Raw genomic sequence first — 22,447 nt, 5'->3', positions numbered from 1 at the left:
GCTGCTCGCCTCACAATTAGGTGATTGAATTCTGCTACTGGTTTGCCCCAAGAGTGGTATCATGGGTTAAAAGCCCTTGTGGTTGGGCTAACCTTGGAAGGTTTTCGTTTCGATCTACTATAAATGTGAAGCAATTTCATTAAAAGGTCATCCACAAAATCAAGTGTTCCAATGCTTAATCCTGGAGTTTTTTTTGTCTCCGGAGTTGGGTCCAAAGTTACAGTTACTGAGTTGAACATTGGATAGTCTTAAATCCAAAAATTCATCAACTATTCAACATGGGTTATTTAAAAATTTCAATAGGCTCAGAAATAGATATTTTTTCCTTATTAAATAATTTTGCGTTTAACTTGGTGTGCTTGGCAAGATGGTGGCTGACTCGATGTGCTTGTTTGAGAAGTTAACTAAAAAACCTATCTCCCCTTTAGCTCAGTAACTGCTGTTACCCAGTTTGTTTATACGAATTTTTTTTAACTAAGTTATTCAGAGCACTGAATTCACAGTCAAAGACATTAGCAATCGAGGTTGAAATTCAAATATATTTTATGTCAAAGAAATAAGTGATAGGAAAGTTCAATTTTTTCAAATTCATTTATTTTTAATATCACACAAAATTGCACTATGGCACTCATAAAACAATGTATTGTCTTGAACACTTACTGATTTTACAATAGACAAATTCAGTTGAAATCTGAATTTCACTTTTGCTCCCTACAAAGTTTCATTTGCTAGAAACTGTATACAAAACAGAAAAAGCTGTAGGGAGCATTTCGATTACCCAGATTTCAACTGATAATTACAGGTGACAAAGATCCAATAGGTGATGAAATTTATTTACAGATTTGATCTTATTATTATTATGGTTACAATGACTGATGATAAGAGTTTCTAGAAACCCTAGGAATGTCAAAATAGCAATCATTGATGCTTTATCACAATAAAAATAAAGGGGAGACGATGCATTTATTGTTTATTTCCAACTGCAAAATTCCATGCTTTTCTCAAAATGGTTACACTAAATTCTTATACTGGTGGAGAAAGAAAAGTAAAAAGGAATGCATTCTTTTCCTTACACTAGTTATTAAAGAAATGAATGCATTATTTTCCATACACTTCGATTCACACTGGACCTTATTTCTCAAAAACTATTAGGAATTTTATGATGCAATTTTGTAACACTGTTATAAATAATATTATCTGTGTTCTGAATTAGAACTAAAATTTTATTTCAATATTTGATTATTTTATAGCTATGTAAATCCAAAAAACTTTAAAAATATATCGTTATTTTGCTGTTTTTCTACGTAATTGGGCATATTTTACCAAATTTTTAAAATTTCGATTAACTTTTAATTCAGAACACAGAAAAGGGTTAAAATAATATATATTCCAAAGGAAATTGTATTTTATTGTACACAACTAAGTTGAGGGTGTCCACCGTAACTCTTAAAAATCACTAATTTTTTACCTAATTTCAACAAAATTTTAGAAACTATAAAATATATTGTTATAATTTTTCTTATTTGTGTCATTTTTTATCCCATTTTATATAACTAAGCATAAAATGTTTTAAAAATTTATTTTTTTTTAAAAAAACTTCACAGAACGTGGGCAATTGCCTTAAAGAAAGGAATAAATTTGTTCCCTTACACTTGTTATAAGGCCATTGCCTGGTAATTGATAATTATTATAATTTTTTTTTTTAATGTAAAGAATCATTGCTCAGCTTTCACAACTCGGACATTTTTTTAGCGGTTACGGGCTATTGCTTCTTAATTCCATACACTGACATATCTAATATTAATTTAGAGAGACTTACAAAACTCATTAAAAGTAGTGAATAAAATAATACATAGCAGCCAACTCTACTGGATTTTGCTAGTTTCTCCTGGTTCTTGTACAAATTAGAAAATTCCTTAAAATTTAGTAAGTTTCCTTAGACAATCCCTATTGAAATAGGATTTTTGTACAGATTATTGCTTGCTTGCTCGAATATTAAGTATTGCTAATACATAATGAAGCAAACTTCATTTATAGAGATAAGTTCAAAACTTTTTTTGTTCTAAAATGTTCAGTTTATTTTTATTCAGTACTCTATATTAATTAATAAATAAGAAATTTTAAACAATCTTTGATGAATTAAATGCCTATTATATTCGAAATTATGAGTACACATAATACATAACATTTCAAGTATGTTTACTGTCAATCATAACTGGAAAATATTGCAGTTTTTCTACTTTGATGACTATAAAATTCATTGTGTAAAATATTTAGTACATTATACAACAATTATCATAAAATTTATATTATTTCGTAAAATTTTCTGAATTTTTCTCTATCCATGTTGGCAGCTAAGTATGAAATAAAAAGAATACAAAGTGTGATTAACTCGAAGAATTGAAAGCAGTTTATTATTGGAAAAATATTGCTATCAGTTAGTTTCCCATACACTGACATATCTAATACTAATTTTGAGAAATTTACGGTCAAAAAAGTAGTGAACAAAATAATATGAAATAAAAAGAATAAAATGTGATTAACTCGAGGAACTGAAAGCAGTTTATTATTGGAAAATATTGCTATTGGTCAGTATTCCATACTCTGACATATCCAATATTAATTTAGAGAAATTTACAGTAAAAAAAAAAAGTAGTGAATAAAATAATATGAAATAAAAAGAATACAAAGTGTGATAAACAAGCTAAATAAATTTTCTTTTTGTTGAATTTCGAACTTCCAATACTGCTCTGAGTTATTGAAGTTTCTGTGTAGTTGCATATCAGAATAGATTATTTCCATTTTATTTAGGTTTTAAGTTGAAAAGGTTGTGCTACCATGCATATATAGACAGTTTTATTCACTCCTTTTCACCTGATGCACTATGTGCCCTCATGGATGCAAGAATCATTAAACAGGAAAGTGAATTGTGCATCCAAGATAAGTGAGCAGATTGAATGCGAAGGACACAAATACTTGTTCCTTTTGTTGCAGTAGTAGATGTATATTCTTAATTTTTAAATTTAATCCTAAGTCATGTACAGACAACCGGCAAATCTGATCATATTGTCGATAAATAGTGGAGGAAATAGGGAGCATTAGTTTAAAAAGATGATATAATTTTTTTAATATTGTTCACTATAACTGCATTTCTGATTAACAAAAAAATTCATATCTAAATACATAATACTGGTGCATATCAATTGTTCTTCTGAAAGAAAATAACTCGAATGAAATACTTATTATTGAGCTTTATAGATTTAACTAAAGAGACAATTTTTGAACAGTTCATTATTTTTTATTAATTATTTATCAATTATTAACCAATTATTTATTTTTTATTAATTATTTATCAATTATTTATTTTTAAGAATATAAATTTCATTTTTAAAAGAGAGATTTTCCTCAGCTTATTATTTAAATGATAAGTGATTGGGAAAAACTTGTTAATGTTGAGAAATAAAAGATTGTATCAATTTAATGGTTTATAAAAATATCCAAGACATACTTGGATTTTGGTGGCAAAAATTGATTTTTGACATGACAAGCGTCAAAATCTTAGGAATTAAAGTCCATTAAACATTTAGTTATATCAATAATTTAATTTTAAGAATCTAAATTTCATTTTTAAAAGAGAGATTTTCTTGAGATTATTATTTAAATGATAAGTGATTGGGAAAAACTTGTTAATATTGAGAAATAAAAGTTTTTAGTAATTTAATTGTTAAAAATATCCGAGACATACTTGGATTTTGGTGGCAAAAATTGATTTTTGTCAAGACAAGCATCAAAATCTTAGGATTAAAGTCCATAAAATCATAATACTTATAAAGTTTTTTTAGTAAATTTACTCAATAAGTTAATCTACAAATTATATGCATCATGTACTAAGTTATAAATAATTAATAAAAATTGTCTTAAAACAAAATCTTTTATTACCTTGCATCATTTAAAGGATTTTTTCAAGTCATTATCTTTTTTAACATTCGTTAAATTATGTAACATAAGTAATATTAAATATTTTTTGAGCATTACATTTAATAAACATTATACATATAATGTGGTGTTTAATACTTCATTTAGGATTTTGACTAGATGGTTTTATACATGATTAACATCCCCAAATCTTTTTTTTAATCTTTACTTTTTTCTGTTTTGTATAATGTTCTTTATATTTATTGCTGTAGTTCTCTTTTAGTCTTGTCACAGGAAATAAAAATCTATATAAAAAAAATCCCATCAGAAATTTGCCATTCCTTGTTTGTAATAAGTTGTTCAAATTTTAAAACACTTTAAGAATTGAAAAATTCAGGATGCCAAAGAAAATATTTATTAACAAAATTGTAATTCAATTTCTTTTTTAACTCTAATCAATTTTCTGTAAATTTTATCATAATACCTGCACAGTATGAATAATCCTGCTGTTAGAAAAGCTAATATTAGAATTAATTCGTGGAAAGAAGTCTAGTACTTTTGCTCAAAACAAATTTTTAATTAAGTTGAATACAATGAGTGTTTAGGAAATTGTTTGCTTAAACTGAATTAAATTTAATTGCTTAAACAATCAGTGTTTAAGAAATTAAAATATTTTAATGACCAGAAATATTACCTTGAGCATTTTTTAAATATTTTTTATAATCAAAAGCAAAAGTTATTCAAATTTTTACATTTAAATATGGAGAATCAATAGTGAATTGATTAGAAAACAAAATATACAAATAAGTTTATTTGTGCTTTCAAATTATAAAATAAATTTCTATATTTGTTTAAATGTGTAATGGAATGACTTTTTAAAACATTATACAGAATTTTATCACAAGAGTAAAATTTTTTCATTGTTAGTAAATTTTAAAATCAAGCATTGTCTCTCTGCAATACTTAGAATACGTGCATCCTAAATGATTGTTCATTTATCTTAATTTATTATTTCTATGATGAAATATCGATAAAACGACATTTATAAAATAAAATAATTTTAAGAATATTAAAAGACTATGTGAGTGATAAAAAAATAAAGTAATTTAAAACTTTTCTCCAATTCCAAAATGATAATTAAACTTCATTCACCCCATTTAAAAATAACTTCAAACAATCGAATTAAAATGAGCATTTAACTCGTTAATCACAGTCTTAAAATATGTCACGTTCATACCGTATTATTAATTAGTAGTAAATTTAAAATAATAGTCACAAAACCAGAACAATGAGACATGAAATTAATCCTTTTAACGATGCTATCACAAATAGTTAGTGCTTTTCTTGAGGACCCAAGTTTGCATGGCTGTAATTTGATTCAAAATTAAAATTACAAACTTTCTCTCAGAATTTACAAATTTAATTTCTTCAAAACATTTATTTTAAACACATCATGAAATTTAAAATTATCTTGGTATTAAAATATCAGATAAACAAAAATGTATATGTATGTGATTTCTCATAGAAAACCATGAACAATAAATTGCCGTAAAATACATCACTGAAGGGTATTTTTTAAGTCGAAAAAGATGCCATTTGAAAATTGGTATTGTATAAAATAAAATTATAAAACTATTAGACTCTAATTAGATATAAAAATAAAACAATGAAAAATAACAATAAAATAAAATAGTAAACATATATATTTCATCTTCATCAGTGCTGAAAACAAAAAAAAAGTTTGATTTTTCAGGTGAAATGTTATAAATGCCCACTCATGAAATACAATAATAAATAAATTAAAATTCAATGGCCCTATTCCGTTTAAGGGGGCCTTAAAAAATCTATTATAGTACCTATAATAGGTATAGTTCGCTTCACCAGGAGTTGGAACTTGGCTCCACCTCCTCGGACGAAGAGTTTATTACAGGGCGGGGATAAGAGAAGAAACCTCTCCGCACCTGAAATTAAGACAACCCTTAATGAGCGCCAAACTGAATTTTTTTCAGTTACTTACTTTGCTTTATCATCTGTTAACACATCTTTCATTACTCTAGCTAATTAAATATATTGCAACAAAATGTCTCAAAAAGGACAAACTATTCACTCGAAAGAGATAAATATCATCAAATTTATGAAATATTTTATGTTTAAAAAAATGCACATAAAGATTGCTAGATAATATTTTTGTCATATGATCGCCAAATAGCAACCTTGTTCAGGATTATTCGCATCCTTCTCCCAAAAATAGCGAAATAGTATCACCGGATACCACATTGATGAAGGCATAGCCAAGTGCCAACTCCTGGTGAACGAACTATACCCATTATTACTATACCAAGTATACTTATTGCAAAATTAAGCATCAACAACAGTTACGTGTTTTTTTCTAATGCCTCCTAAAACGGAATATTACCAAATCAATCACATGATATGGATTTGAATAGATCTGTTGGCCTAGCAGAGTATGATAAATGCATCGATGAGTAAATTTTAAAAGAAAAATTACATTGCTAAATATTATTGAGACTAGTTACCCATCCTTTCATTTTTTACACACCGAAAATTATTTGCTGGGTTTTCAGGACGCAAATGAATCAGTTCATCGAGTGCTTCGTGTATTGCCATCACTTTATCGTGAGGAGATGATAATTTACCCGCTAGGTCATCAATAGCACTATGTATAGTTTGCAGCTTAGACTCCACATTCTCATTTGGAAATGGATTAGGTGGCACACTTAACATTCCGCTCTCAGCATAAAAACCTGGCGGCCTAGGAAGAAAACTAGCTACAGACACTGGGCCGAAACCCGAGTGGCCTAGAGTTGCCTGCAGGGGCAGAGCACATGGCGTGAAAGGTTTGTGTTCTGATGGATTCCCAACGTTTATTGGCGGGTTGCATAACTGTATTTGAGAGGTAGGTGGGAAAGCATTGTTCACTGGCACTAAAGCATTTGACTGCACCTGTTGAAAGTTGTTTGGAGCAGGTGGCAAGACGTTGTTGACAGAAGAAGCTGGCACGCCTTGGTATTCGGGAGGGCGGTGGGGGTCTTGTTCATTTGGTGAACTCTTACTGAGGTTCTCATGTTCACTGTTTGGCGTCTCACATTTTACTCTCTTGGGTGGGTTTTTTCTTCGTTTGTTGTTTTGAGGTAGATCAGAAGCTTGGTTACAGTTTTGCGGCATTTCTTCTTCACTTATTCTGGAGCCAGTAGGAGAGCCAACAGCATCAGCTGGATCTAAAGAGAGAATGAAACTTTCACTGGACAAGCTTGGCGGTTGCTCCTGGTGCTGCGGAATCTCAGCCTCTGTCACGCCATGCTTTTCTTTCAGGTGCCTTTGCATGTTACCTTTTAACGTGAACGAACTGTTACACAAGTGACATTTGAAAGGTTTGTTGTTTCGATGGATTGCCATGTGGGCTCGAAGATTGTGCGCTCTTGACAGACCCTTCCCGCAAATGTTGCAAGCGAAGGGTTTTACGTCCGAGTGTGAGATCATGTGCATTTTGAGAGTCTGCGGCTGAGAGAATTTTTTCCCACACTGATCACAGGTGAATCTCCGCTCAGTGTTATGTATGTACGTATGTCTCTCCATGTTCGCTTTGAGAGTGAATGTGCGTCCACAGATGGGGCAGGCAAATGGCTTAACTGAATTATGCGTAGCTTGATGAGCCTTTAAGTGATGTTCCTTCATAAACTTCATTCCACATACCTGGCATACAAATCTCCGCACACGAGTATGAATTAGCATATGATCACGCAGCTGACTAGGATATTGGAACACGCGCTCACAGATTTCGCATCGCAATTGAGACTGGATGCCAGGTCTTGACCAGTTTGGCACTGCAACAGCCAAGCGAGGTTCAAAGTTTTGAAAGTTGTTGGAATCTGGGTGTTCTACATTGATGCAGAACTCCCCTTGTGGAAAGCACTGGTTTGTGTTGTCACAGAGAGGACGATTCCATTTCTTTTTCTTCCCCATCGGAGAATATGTGTGCACATATACATAAGATTAAATTAGTTTATGCAAGTTTCGGTCAAGCTGTTGTCCAGAAAGTGTGCATCTCACCCATGGCTGTTGTCGGTTGTGTCCTCTAACAAGAAGAATAAAACATATTAGATTTCTAGCAATTAAGCTGAATTTTTGTCTTATAAAAAATGATGTACATACTATAGCTGCTCAAAATACAAAATATTAGTGTTTTAAGTGGAAAACAGAAGGTTAAAAATTGTTTCTAAATTAACTTCATTATCAATTTGCACCTTAGAATTTTCAAAGTAAGATGATTTAATTTTAATTTAAGAAATTAATACAAGAAGACAAATGTCATTTTGAAAAAATGCTAAAAATTTTAAAGGTAATTACATTCATTAATTTTTATTTATTTATTTTAGAATGTCCATTTTGTTTTATGTTAAATAAATTATTATGACACACTATTATTATAATTATATTTTTATAACACACATAATTGTTGAATTTTCTTGTTCTCTGCAAGCTGTAAAGCTTCATTTTGAGTTTTAAAAGCATAGAAAACTGTATTTTTCATCCAAGTCTTCATAAAGCAATTTTCAGTGGAAAAATAAGTTTTTTCAAAAATCTGGTGCTCCTAGATTCACTGAATCATAACTTAGTACCTTTTTCCTTAGCTCCTCAATTAAAATCAGATTTGTAACTGAAAACAAAATATTAAATATATTGAAAAATATTTAAATACATAATTTTAACAAAATCTAAGCTATTAAGGGTGAGCAAGACAGTAGAAACCAGTAAAAAAAAAAAAAAAAAAAAAAAAAAAAAAAAAAAAAAAAAAGGATTTCTTACAGAATTTTTTAACATTGTGACAAACTTAATATGTTCTTTATTTTCTTATTGTATGTATGTTTATCATGTTACAAACGTAAAAATTTTAAAAATTAGAGATGAACATATTTAATAAGCAAGTAAGAATGTTACAAAAATTTTTTTGAGTAAAACACATATACTTTTTGAACATTTCTTTTCTAATAAAAAAAGAATTACATGAGGATTTATTAAGCAAAAAGTCTGTTTTAGGATCAAATTTGCGATCAAATAAGAAATAAATAATGCTAGGAATTGCAGCTTTTTTTTTATTTAGAAAAAATGCAAATTTATTGCGTATGTAACATTTGGTGTTATAGACATAACACTCTATAATTTTTAAATTATGGATCAGCTTTTACAAAATGGAAACCATGAATAAATAAAATACAAAAGAAATTCAAGTTCTTGATTTGCTACAGAGCAACAATGTAAATATATTAAGTCCGTAACACCAATTTTTAAAAAAATTACATGCTTGGAAAATAATTGTGCAAGGTATTTAACTCGTTACTAACTATTATAGGAGGATCAGAAAAGATTTTTAAAAAATATTGCTTACTTTTTTTTTTTTTTAAATAATAACTTTTGCTTAATTTTTATTATGGTCATAATAAAAAAAAATTTAATTTAAATTCTAAAATAGCCAAAATTATTTTTTTTGAATAATTACTTTTTGTGTACATAATTGTAGTATAATTTTACCAAAAAAAAATCGAAAGTGGTTAAATGCTGAAAATATTTAATTAAATATTAAAATGGAGTATTTAAATAAGGCCTTTCCTTTATTTCACATCATTCTAGAACAAAATGAAATGTGAGATCTGAGTTAAAAATAGAGATATTAATTAAATGCTAAATTAAAATCAAGCTGTACATCAAAATATACATTTTAAGCTTTAAAATGATATATGTAATGCATGTTAAGTCTGTTAAAGTTAAAAAATTTGTTTTACTGTTTTACCCTACAGTACCTAGACTAGTGAAAGTACCCATTACCGCAACATTTATTATCCCAATACCAGCAGTATATCACAATTAATTATCATTGACCACTATAAAAATTTGGTGACTTTTACTATATCACAAAATTGATAAGTACAAAATAGATTCGTATTTAAAAAATTATGCTAATTTTTATAAAATTTTTTCCTGAGTACTTATATGAATTTGATAATCGGGGTCTGTCCAGACATTTTGTGAAAAGTCCTGTTTTTGTAAAATTGTGAAAAAACTATTCACAATATAAAATAAGCATTAAGTCACATTCTTTCAACCAGGGTCCTGCTTTTGTGAATTTGTGCAAATAGGGCCCTGTTATTGCAAAAATTGCTAAAAACCTTTTCAGGAAGTTTTTAAATTGTAAATAGATACAAGATTCTGCTCAACAATTGCTGCTACTAAATTAAAGATGCAACATACAAATATTTGGTATTTAGCCTATACTGCTCAACACAGAATATTCATTTCGAGCGAATAATGGAAACAAAATCACTCAATTTCAATTGACGTATTTTAAATAACACAACTTAGTAATGTGTTATGCATTAAGTAAACTTAAACAATTCTGAAATTTATAATATTTTATTTAAAAAAGTTGCCAGATTTTAATTTTTATTTACATAATATTCCATTAATTAATTTTATAAATAAATATAAATTGATCAATTATTTATTTACAAAAAAATTATGATTTAATATTGATAAGAATGTGCAAACCAGGGTTGGGTTTTTGACGTCAAAAAGTGGTTTTTGACATGACAAGGGTATAATACTGGTTTAAACCGTCAAAAACCCGTCAAAAATGTCAAAAACTGAAGTTTGCCAAGAAAATATATAAACTTCAAAACTACCAACAGTTGCCATGCATTATATTGAAATTTAATTATACTATAGGTAATCAGCAGGTTTTAAAATATTTTTTAATTAAAATTAAGGTAAAATAACAGATTTAAAATCTCAGAAATTTATATTCAAATGCATGTGCAGAAAAATTTTGCACAAAAATTGTTTAAATATTTATTTTTAAAAAAAAAATTTTTTTTTTTTTGATACTTAAGAAAATTAAAAGTTTATTACTATGCATTTTTGACATATAAGGAACATATAACTAATATTTATAAGGAACTTACAAGTTATGTTGTATAAATACAAACTTGATATAAGATACAAGTGTATAAAAATTTTTTTTTAATGTTATACCGAATATCTTTATTATCCAGTATGTTAATTTGAATTTAAAAGTAGTTATATTTATGAATAATGATAAATATAATTCATATTGTTTATTATATTTATTTATAATTATTACACTTATCATTTTAAAACAATTTTTATCTCTTAATTTTTTTTTCTCCACTTGTATTAAGAATACAAATAATGCATATCTTGAAAGCAAGAAGTAATTATTCAACAGCTGAATATTTAGATATTCAACAAAACTATATAGTATTCAGCAAAATGAAATTCACAAGTATTTGGATAAACTAAATTTTCAGCATAGTAAATGAATAGGCTGAATATACTGTAAATCGACACTAACTACTCTGTGTATTTAACAGAAAGCACTTAAATTTGTATTGTCTTATGTCATTGATATTATTAAGAAGATTTAAAAGAATATTAAAAAGATTTTTCTTTAAAAGAAGATGTGTAATGTATAAAACTGCTAATGTTTATCTTTAAAAAGGTCTAATTTTTAGTATAATCTATACTATACACTAAATTTGGTTATAAATAAACTTCTTAATAATATCACTGCAGATTTTCAATAACACATGAAAATAAATACATAATATTACTAAATATGTTGAGTTTTCAAAAGTACAAGATTTTGGTTACTATTCAAAATATAAGTGTTTCTTCAAAATTTTAAATTTATTTTTTCTAGAACATATTTAGAAACACTATCCTTTAAAAAATATATAAATTTTATGTATTAATTAAATTTCACATATGAATATAGGTTTTTGACATTTTCGACATTTTTGACAGTGAGGTTTTTGACGTGACGGTTTAAACCATGGTTTAAACTGTCAAAAAACCTGCCAACCCTGGTGCAAACAATGTTTGTAAAAGTAGAAATATTTTCTCAGAATACTACATTAAGAATTTAAACTTAGGGAAACTTAATTTGTCTGGAACCGTCTTCATCCCCCTCCCGGGAAGGGCTTATTCGATTAACATAACAATAATGGAGATAAACAAATTTGTGAAGGGTCCAATTAAAAGATAAATTATTTTGTGAAGGGTCCAATTAAAAGATAATTATTTTGTGAAGGGTCCGTTTTTATAAAAAGATATTTTGTGAAGGGTCCGTTAAATTTCTTCCAAACAGACCCCTGGATATTCACAGCTGTTTAATAATAACCTACTTAAAAAGAAAGTTAGCACAAGCAGAAATGGTTTTTTTTTCCCTCTTAGGCTGAGCAAACCTCAAGTTGTCTTTATTTCCTAATAAACCAAATTTATTGCAAAAAACAAATAAAAATATAGCTTTCTCTTGAAGATAGAATAAAATAAAAAATAGGTTTCTTTTAAGAAAAATTGCTCTTAATATATATATACAGTGGAGAACCGATTATCCGGAACGATCGGGACTATCGCTATTCTGGATAACTGATTCTTCCGGTTTTCTGAATCGCTACAAAAAGCCGTTTTTTTAGTGTTAAACCCAACTAAAAAAAATAAATATTTGGAAATAATCTTAAAAATAAGAACAAACGATGAGGTAATACACTAATGATTATTTCTGAAATGATGGTAAGGTAAACATCTTTCAAAAAAAAAGAAAAATCCTATGAGGAAAAAAAATTTTTTTTTTTAAATTGCGGGAAAATTTATCGAATTTTGTTCCGGTTTTTTGGTTTTTCGATTTCCGGATAACGGGTTCTGTACTGTATATCCCAGTAAGCATGTAACCTTACAGCAACCTTGTGTCGGTTACATAATGATACCTTGTGATGTATATAAGCCTTATTGATTGAGCAATTTTTATACAGTACAGAACCTGTTATCCGGAAATCAGAAAACCGGAAAACCATAAAACCGGAACGAAATTCGATACATTTTCCCGTCATTTTTTTAAAAAAAATGTTTTTTTCCTCATAAGATTTTAGGATTTTTCTTTCTTTTTTGAAAGATGTTTACCTTACCATCATTTTGGAAATAATCATTAGTGTATTACTTCATCGTTTTTTCTTCTTTTTAAGATTATTTCCAAATATTTTTTTTTATAGTTGGGTTTGACAATAAATAAAAAAAAAGGCTTTTTGTAGCGATTCAGAAAACCGGAAAAATCAGTTATACGGAATAGTGATGGTCCCGATCGTTCCGGATAATCGGTTCCATACTGTATTAAGTTTCAACATTTAATACGTAAGTAACACATAATATGGAATTATCAAATCTTTAACTTATGATACATGAACAAGAAGGAGTTGATATTTCTTAAGAATTATACACATAAAGTATCAGTAAATACATAATACTAAGACAATTTGAGAATACTTATTTTAATCTTTTTTAAAAAAAATATTAATACCTAATGAATCAATGTACACATATTTTTTACAAACTACACTTATTATAAAAGATTTAAATATGCGTTTGAAAATATGTTACTCATCTCTTTTAAGGGCAATTAAAAAATTGCAAACTATAATTGACACCAGTGATGTTTAATTAATTGAGCTAATAGGTACAAAATATATTGATATATTCGCCATGTCTAATATACATATTTTGATAGATTTTTTCAGCTCTTCACCCTCTGAAAATAACAAGAGCCACAGATATTTATTTTGAATTTTTTAAGTTTGGATTATAGCAATATTAGCCTCCTTCTCAACACGCTCATGAAATCAATGACCATTCATATACATATATAAATATATATTTTTTAAATCTTCAGTTTTCTTAATTTTATGAAATGTGGATATTTCTAAAAAAGCCACTTGAAATTACTATTTACGTGTTTTAATACAGGAATATATGCTAGAAAAACTAAAAATTTCATTTTACTTATTGGGGACAATTATGAATTTTACTTCATCTTTAACCTGTAATGTAAGAATTTTTAATTTTTTATGATGGATACAATGAAATACATAATACTATTAGATATAAAATATGATTTTAGGAACCTGTACTTTGGTTACTATCAAAGCAAAATTGAAATAAACAATAAATTTATTATTACTTAGACAAGATGCTATAATAGGTATATTTATTTTAACAACTCTTACCACAATGGGATGAAAACTCCCGATGCATTAAAATTATATTAATATAATCCATTTTAATTAACTGTTTTGTCACCAAATGGTTTTGAAAATTTGTAATTACACTCATTAAAATAAATAAGATATGTCTTCAAAATAGAGAAACAGTAATGTTTCTGACTAGACATTTTGTAATCAATCAATGCAATTATGTAAAATTTAAAAGTATTTGGAAGCTACATTTTTAATCAAGAGATAATATTTTATTTTATTTCAACATCTAGTCAACAGAGCAGAATCATTGATAATTTAATATCATTGATCCTCTTTCATAAATTCATCACATCAACAACAGAAGAAAATATTTGGACGATGCCATAATAAAGTTTCGTTTTGACTTATTCTTGAAAAATATTATTTTCTTAAATACTAAAAAATTATGTATTGTAATGATATATTTTGAAATTTTCTTAATAAATGTCATTCATAATTTTAATTAAAAAAACTTCCTTGTTGAACAAGTTCACTATTTCTTGATTTGATAAACAACTTGGCAACAGCAGTAAACGTGTTTTCTAGATTTTCGCAGCTGTCTTGGTTTGTGTTTGTGCCAACTGTTTAGTATTTCGTCGGTTATTTTTAAACATTGAAAATTATTGAAACGTGTTTACATTAACATAATAATTCTGAAATTTTTAATTCAAATTGATCTTTTTGACCAAAACATCAGGTTGACTTCATTTGTGGTAAGTTTAGATTTGTGTTGCACAAGTGCAAACAAACTTACAAAAATTTAAAGTTGTATCCAAATTATCTTTATGTCAACATTTCAATAATTATTTAAAGTATGCATTTGTTCTTAGTCGAGAATATTCATTAGTTCTAAACATGTAATTATTGTTTTCTATTTTATACATCAAATATTGCTTGCTATTTGTTACCTTGAAAGTTATGGTATTTCCGGTGTTCTATTTAAAATATTTATCAAAATAAGCGATAAATAGTATTCGAACATTCTTATTAGAATATTTCCTTTATGCATGTGTGTTTTAAAGGTTGTCATAGAAGTTCAAACTGCATATTTGATTATGACCCATGTAGTTGTGCAATGTTTTGGTATGCATGCATGGAAATAATTTCCGTTATAGAATAATTGCAGTTGAATAAAATTGCCTCTAAGCACGTATATTTTAAGAGTTGTCAACGAAATTTAAGCGTGATATTAGTTTGCGACCCATGTAGTTGTGTAAAGTTAGATATTCATGCAGAATTACTTTAAAATTATTCCCATTCCTAGAATTATTACAGACTTGTGAAATTGCTTTCAAGCATAATGCTTTAAAAGTTTTCAATGAAATATAAACTGTGTATTGGTGTAATGTTTGCTATGCATGTTACTTGCATAATTGCTAGGAAATTGATTCCTGTTTCTGAAATTATTACTGATAAATCGAAATAGCTATGAGATTATCTTATGTTTTTGTTTGTTTGTTGTTTGAATAGGTATTTTTATGACTTAAATATTATATATACTATTTATATCTACTAATTGTGAATTATGTTAGTTATAATTCAGAACTGATTCAAATAAATTACGCTAGTTATAATTTTAAATGTGTCAATTTTTTTTATATTGTGCTCTAAATTTTTATTACACTGATAGTTTTCAGGGGTCTGTCTAGGCTTTTCTGAGAGGTACCTATTTTGTGAAAATTTAAACATAATTTGTGAAAAATTAAATAATATTAAAAAATCAACACAAAAATATGGATTTATTGTTTCTTAAGGGATAAAATGATAAAATTTTAAGAAAAAGTATTTTGTGAAACTACCGTTTTTCCTAAAGTTGAATTTGTGAAACTTCCGTTTTTCCTAAAGTTGAATTTGTGAAGGTACCGCTGAACGGTATTAAATTCGGCCTGGACAGACCCCTGGTTTTTTTCTTATAATTAAAATATTATACTTTTGAAAGTGAAGATTTTTTAAGCTTGTCTGTACACATATATATATAATTGTGTGCGTGTGTGTGAATGTTTAACTTTAAATTCCGGAGTAAAAATATATTTTTTACTTCCTTTTTTATGTAAAGTAATGATTTAAGCAGGAATAAAGTGTTTCCATTTAGAAACATAAGTTTAAAAAAATGTTACTAAATCCTGTTCTAAATGCGTGTATTATAATTTTTTCACATGAAATATGAAAGTCTATGTAGAATCTAGTGCAATTAAGGTAAACTGATTTAATGCAGTCAGAAAAAGCATTTAAAAAAACCTTATTATATGTAAAGAAAAATATTATATAGTCTAGCACTGAGTGCATATTTTATTACAATTTTTTCTTTAAAATTCACATGAAATATGTATTAAAATGTTGAGAATCTAGTGTAGTTTTGGAAAACGAATTGCATGGGTGCAGTCAGAAAAATTCATGCATATATTATTGTATTATTTATTAAGTTAGTATAACTGTTATAAGTTATTTTTCCTTATAACTTTTAAACATTTTTAAAAAATTTTTGCCTGAAAAAAATTATGGCTTCATTTGAAAGCTATAAACATGATCATTTAAAAAATCCGGAGTTGAACAATCATTTACAATTTGAAAAAGATTTCGAGTGTGATCTCTATTTCAGAATTTACTTATATTTAAGGGGAAGGGAATTGTTATTAATTATCTTTTAGTAGTTCCAAATAAAGCATTTTATTCTACTTAAACTTTTAATGTAATTCTGAAATGTTTGCAATGTGTACTGTTTATGTATTTGTATAATTTTTATTAGATTGTTTAATAAATCTCTTCAGTTTAAGTTTAGCACAAGTTCAGTTGGTTAAGTTCAGTTTAAGTTAAATGTAAAATTTCATGAATTTGAGCTACTGATCTTAACTTCAGATTCAAAAAGATTATGCAGTGCAAATCCTATTTTTGATTGCAATTTTTTCGGGGAGGGGGGGTTAATATTTTTATTCAAGCTATAAGAAAAAACAGTTTGAGAACAATTTTTTCACTAAACCAGAGTTTATTTAAATTATCGGAAATAGAAATTATGATGTTTTAAAAGTTGACTAGAAAATGTATAAAAATGATTTATTATTACAGTAGAGAACCAATTATCCGGAACGATCGGGACTATCGCTATTCCGGATAACTGATTTTTCCGGTTTTCAGAATCGCTACAAAAAGCCGTTTTTTTTAGTGTTAAACCCAACTAAAAAAAAATAAAAAATATTTGGAAATAATCTTAAAAATAAGAAAAAACGATGAGGTAATACACTAATGATTATTTCTGAAGTGATGGTAAGGTAAACATCTTTCAAAAAAGAAAGAAAAATCCTAAAATCTTATGAGGAAAAAAAATTTTTTTTTAAAAAATTGCGGGAAAATTTATCGAATTTCGTTCCGGTTTTTTGGTTTTCCGGTTTTCTGATTTCCGGATAACGGGTTCTGTACTGTATATAAATATTTGCTCTGATTGAACATATTTTTAACTGATTATAATAACCTTTGAGGTTTCTTGTGGTTGAACCTGGGCAATAATTTGATTTACGGATAGAGATATAAAATTCTTGGTGATATTCTTCTCAGAGAATATTCTAGACAGAATATTCTAGAAAATAGAATATTCTAGAGAATATTCTATTTTCCTCAAGGAAAATTACTGAGAGATTCTCCTTTAAGTTACTCATAACAAATACAAACCTTAAATATTTTAGTATTTAATCTTATTTAATATTTTATTGAATTTATTATTTATTTTGTATAATTAAAAAAAAATATTTATTGATAATATATAGGAAATAAAAATAAAACTGAGAAATTCATAGCAAACTGAATAAAAACCTTGAAAATTGTTCTTAATTACAATGCATTTCAGGCATAAATTATTTAAAAAAACTTATTTATATTATGTAAAAATCCTGTTTTAAATTATAAATATTTATTTTATTTTAAGTTATTTATGAAAAAAATTTATAAAATTTTTTTAAAAATACATTTAATTGATAATATTGGATGTTTAATATCAGAATTTTCCCTCTAAGTGAGTAACATTAATCATAATTACTAATTATCTTGCGAAATTTTTATAGTAAATTGAATTACACTGAACAAAAGATTTGAAGAACAATTCTGTGTGTAGAATTAATCTTTAGAAACTGTTAAGAAGTATGAGTAGTTGCTATCAAAAATTAAATAATTATAAACAATAAGAATAAAGTTTTTAGTAAATGATTTATCTTGCATTTGAAATGCAGAATATAAATAACATATTTTGACTGCAAGATTTGGAAATTCATGATTTCGTGAATACTATTGTGAATTGGATCATAATATTAAGTTAAACTGACTTTTAGTATACTTGGTGAAACGTTTAAAGGAAAAAAAAGTTTGCAGAAACATTTATCATGAACTCCACTTTCTGCAAATTATGCTTATCTTTTTAAGTTTGATAATGATATTGTTAATAACCATTTATTATATTTAATCCGATCATTCAAATATGTATGAAATGAAACATAACTATTATTGCAAAAATCATACTATTGAATAATCAGTTTGGCAATTAACTAAAACAATTGTTTTTAAAGGGAAGTAAGTTCGTATTTTAGTATTTTTTTACTCTGATTAAATGGTGCTATGCTTGTTTAACATCACTTACACATATATTAAACAGCTCTTTCATCTATTTTTTTTTTCTTTCCTTTTTTAAACCAGGAGTTTTTGTGTTTAACAAATATACTTACTCAATTTCAAAATATGTATATTTTTTATAAAACTCAGATGTCAACTTTATTTTGTGCAATTATTTGTGAAATCTAAAACAAAAATTCAAATTAGTCCTAGGTATACTATCTTTTTTTTTTCCTTAAAAAAAAACTGTTAAATGAAAGATCAATAGTATATTAAACGATTTTCATATTTTGTTAAAAACATTTTATGGGATATTGAAGTTGCCTCTTTAGCTCCAAACCAAAATTTTCATTAAATGATACTCTCATACTTCGATATTTGTGTTAATAATAAACTTAAAGGTTTGTAAATGAAAGTATTTATTAAACTTTTTGTCTCAATAACATATCAATGAGAAAATTTTTTTTTTTTAAGTTATTGCTCCCTGGGCATATAAAAATGTGTAAAAAAAGATTTAAAAAAAACTTTAAAAATATACAAAAATTACAATTACAAAACACAAAACTACAGATAATAGTTACTGAAAAAAGATTGCTAAGACTACAGTAATTGCAGGTTTAAGCAATTCGCAAATATTTTAAGTTTAAAATTTATTTCATTGTTGCATAATTATTGAGTTTCAAGGACAAATGTTTTATTGCTTCTGACTAATAATGATAAATAACCCACATTTGATACAAAAGAAGTTTATTCATCAAATAATAATATTAAAAATCAATTTTTATACATTTTTTACTACGCTAAGTTTGTATTAAAATTTTAACATCTTACAAATCAAAATATTTTGGACACTTATCCATTTCAGTCTTTTCGGACGAATTTTTAAAGGATTTGAAATAACATCAGGTCTTAATTTTTTGTTACTATTTTTCCTATTTACTTTAAGTTCAGATTGTTCAAAATGAACCTGCAAGAAAATTTGAAATACTTTTTTTATATTTTCGTTCTTAAATTAAATCACATTAAAAGATTCAGAGTTTAAATTTTGTAAACATGCTCCCATTAACTTTTCTACTACAGAAACTAATTATTTCAGCAATTTAACACAAGAATTTTAAAGAAGAAACAATATTTATAGATCCAAAAATGTTTGAATGTTTAAATAGTTTTCTTATAGTAAATGTAAACAAACTGTTTGAACTTTAAGCTATATATTACCATAAGTAACTATTTGACACATTAGTGATTCAAAATGAAATACAATTAGAAACAAGTAAATATTTATTTTTAACAAAACGAAAGGAAATATTTAAAAGTGAATACAAAACTTGGCGATTTTGAGATAGGTTTGACTAACACTTATTTAGCCTATCTTTTGCCTTTATTTACTTTGTTTTATACCACACAAACATCAAAATTGTTAAATAAATATTTACTTAATAAATGTAATTTTCAATGGAACGTCTTATATTTTATACTTAGTTAAAACTAAACAATTTAAGAAACTCCCAAACACTTATTCGCTTATTTATTTTTTTTAAAAAAAGCATTCCGAAACGAATTCTAAAGATCGTTTATATTCTACATATATAAGTAAATAAATAATATACAGTAAATAAATGAGTATTTACCTCACATAAGGGAGCTCCACTTCCAACCTCTGCTAGTTACATTTTCTGCAGTTTATTATCCATTTCTTCTTTCGAGATCTGTAGGTAATTTTAACATTCGAAGTTTTTTCCAACTGTTTTCCCATTTGTGCTGCACAATTACCCATATCAATAATTGTAAATATCTAAATGGACTTCAAACTCTCACGCTAATGTTAACGCTATGTAACTAGCGAACTGGTTTGCTCCATAATGGCGGACAGTTCAGCCCAAACTATAAAGCAGCATTAACATATATATATGTATATATATTTTTATAACCGTCGTTGAACAGCTGAACGAATTTTCAGTTTACGACTATCAATGTTCAACTCCGTATACTTGTAATTTTCAATCCAATCCTGAAAACAAGAGGTTCAAATTTTGGGAGAAATTCGCCTTAGTGGAGGACTTTTTGCTGGAACTAACCAGCACCTCCTTGAAGTAGCAAGGCCCTCAGCACGGATCAATTTAGTAGTCCGATGTGACGAAGTTAACTGCGCAGTAGACGAAATATAAGAAAGATGTCATTACGTTAGGGGTACTAAGCTGCGAAGTGGTTGAAAATACGAAATATGTCATTACGTTTGGACTACTAAAGGATATTTATGGTAACTCGTGCTGAGGCCTGCTCTCTTCTAGGAAGTGTTGAACTAACCCGCATTTGTGTTACACGGAGAGGAAAACCACGAAAAACTCTCACAGTTAGTCTGACGGCAAGATAACTATAATTAATTAATGTTCCATCTACCACTGACGATAATTTACGACAGCACTGTGATCGGTGCGAGCCGGGGGCGAAATTCGTACCGACCAGCCATCGCTGGGATTCGAACCAGGGTTTACCGCATTGGAAGGCTAATGCGCTATCCCCTGAGCCATCACGGCTTCCCTGTATACCTTCCCTGCTACCCTTAAACTGTAGAGATTAGTTATTCGACAGATTATCTAGCTAATGTACAGATTAGCTAGAATGATCCTTTAAAATAAAATAGTTACATTTCTCAAATTACGTACTAACTACCGTGGTAATCCTTACTAGGACTAGTTAAAGTAAAAACGAGATCTTTGCTGGCACAATAGCAATGTTTTGTACAAAATTAACGCAATGTTATTTATTTTTCGCTATTTAGAAGAAGAAGAAAATCACGTTACTACAATCAACACATTAGTTGATAGAATTAACCATTAATCACTTTAAGAACTACAACACAAGAATTAATGGGTTTAAAATGTTTTTACAATTAACAGGGATGCTACGCCTGCGCCATTTGCGACAAACTGAGACAAAACGGCATAACTGCGCCATTTTGCGACATTCAGCTCAGTTTCTGCCAAAGCTGCGCCATTCTGAGACAAAACGTCCAAAATTTGGCAAACCTGAATTCAGTTTCAAATATTAATCCGCATCGCCGTGAGTCATTGGAGATCATTTTGCCGTTCACGTCTCCAAGGGATGAAAGACTTCCGCGAAAAAGCGGAAATCCGCTTTTTTCTCCCAATTTTTAAAATTTTCGACCATGTTCCAAAAACTAAAATTTTTAGGGAGTCCAATTAGAGAAACCCAAGCCGCCGGAACGATAGTCGGATTCTAGCGACTTCCGCTATAGAGTGGAAAGGAGTCTAAGCGTTTCGTTTCGACCACCAGTATTTGATTTTTTTTTTCCCTTCGTTTGGCTGATTTTCGGAATTTTAAATATTAGGAACTGCGCTGGAATATGCTAAAATCGCGATTTTTAATCAGACGATTTTAATATCAATCATCGATTTTCGTATTTAACTGATTTAAAACTTATGTGTTGCAATTTTTTTTACGCTGTTTAAAAATCGTAGTAGCAATTCCTATTCACTCAATTTAAAAATTCAATATCGCGATCTGTATTCTCGCGAGTTTAAAATCCGACGTCGCGATTCGTATTCACGCATTTTTAAATCCAATATTGCGATTCGTTATCACGCAGTTGTAATATCAGATCTCGTTTTTCGTATTTGTACGCTATTTAAAAATTACTCATTGCGATTCGTATTCACGTGATCTAAAAATTATTCATCGTGATTCTTATTTACGCAATTTAAAAATTCAATATCGCTATTTGTATTTTCGCGTTTTTAAAATCCAACAGCGCTATTCTTATTCACGTGATTTTAAAATTCAAAATCGTGATTCATATTCACGCGATTTTAAAATCC

The 22,447-nt window shown here is 27.7% G+C and overlaps 2 protein-coding genes across 3 annotated transcripts in view; one reads left to right on the top strand and one right to left on the bottom strand.

Annotated features, from left to right (window-relative positions):
* Positions 1-4,642: 4,642 nt before the first annotated feature.
* Positions 4,643-14,361, bottom strand: LOC107439080 (uncharacterized). The gene is made up of 2 exons (XM_016051559.3): positions 14,007-14,361; positions 4,643-8,011 (listed from the first exon to the last, which is right to left on the bottom strand). Exon 2 carries the CDS (start codon positions 7,897-7,899, stop codon positions 6,445-6,447), a length of 1,455 nt encoding a protein of 484 aa, XP_015907045.1. The 5' UTR covers positions 7,900-8,011; positions 14,007-14,361; the 3' UTR covers positions 4,643-6,444.
* Positions 14,362-14,534: 173 nt separating this feature from the next.
* The window catches only part of LOC107439038 (eukaryotic translation initiation factor 5B), a 25,604-nt gene continuing 17,691 nt past the window's right edge, over positions 14,535-22,447 (top strand). Inside the window, exon 1 of one of the 2 annotated variants that reach the window (XM_043046299.2) lies at positions 14,535-14,728. The gene's annotated coding sequence lies outside the window, so the exon portion shown is untranslated. Of the gene's footprint in view, positions 14,729-14,850; positions 14,873-22,447 lie in introns of those variants that run through there. The other variant, XM_043046303.2, reaches the window with a different exon arrangement.

Source organism: Parasteatoda tepidariorum, chromosome 10, assembly GCF_043381705.1.
Source record: "Parasteatoda tepidariorum isolate YZ-2023 chromosome 10, CAS_Ptep_4.0, whole genome shotgun sequence".
NCBI classification, from domain to species: domain Eukaryota; kingdom Metazoa; phylum Arthropoda; class Arachnida; order Araneae; family Theridiidae; genus Parasteatoda; species Parasteatoda tepidariorum.
The sequence above is the reverse complement of the archived record's forward strand: the minus strand, read 5'-3'. Positions and strand labels throughout refer to the sequence as shown.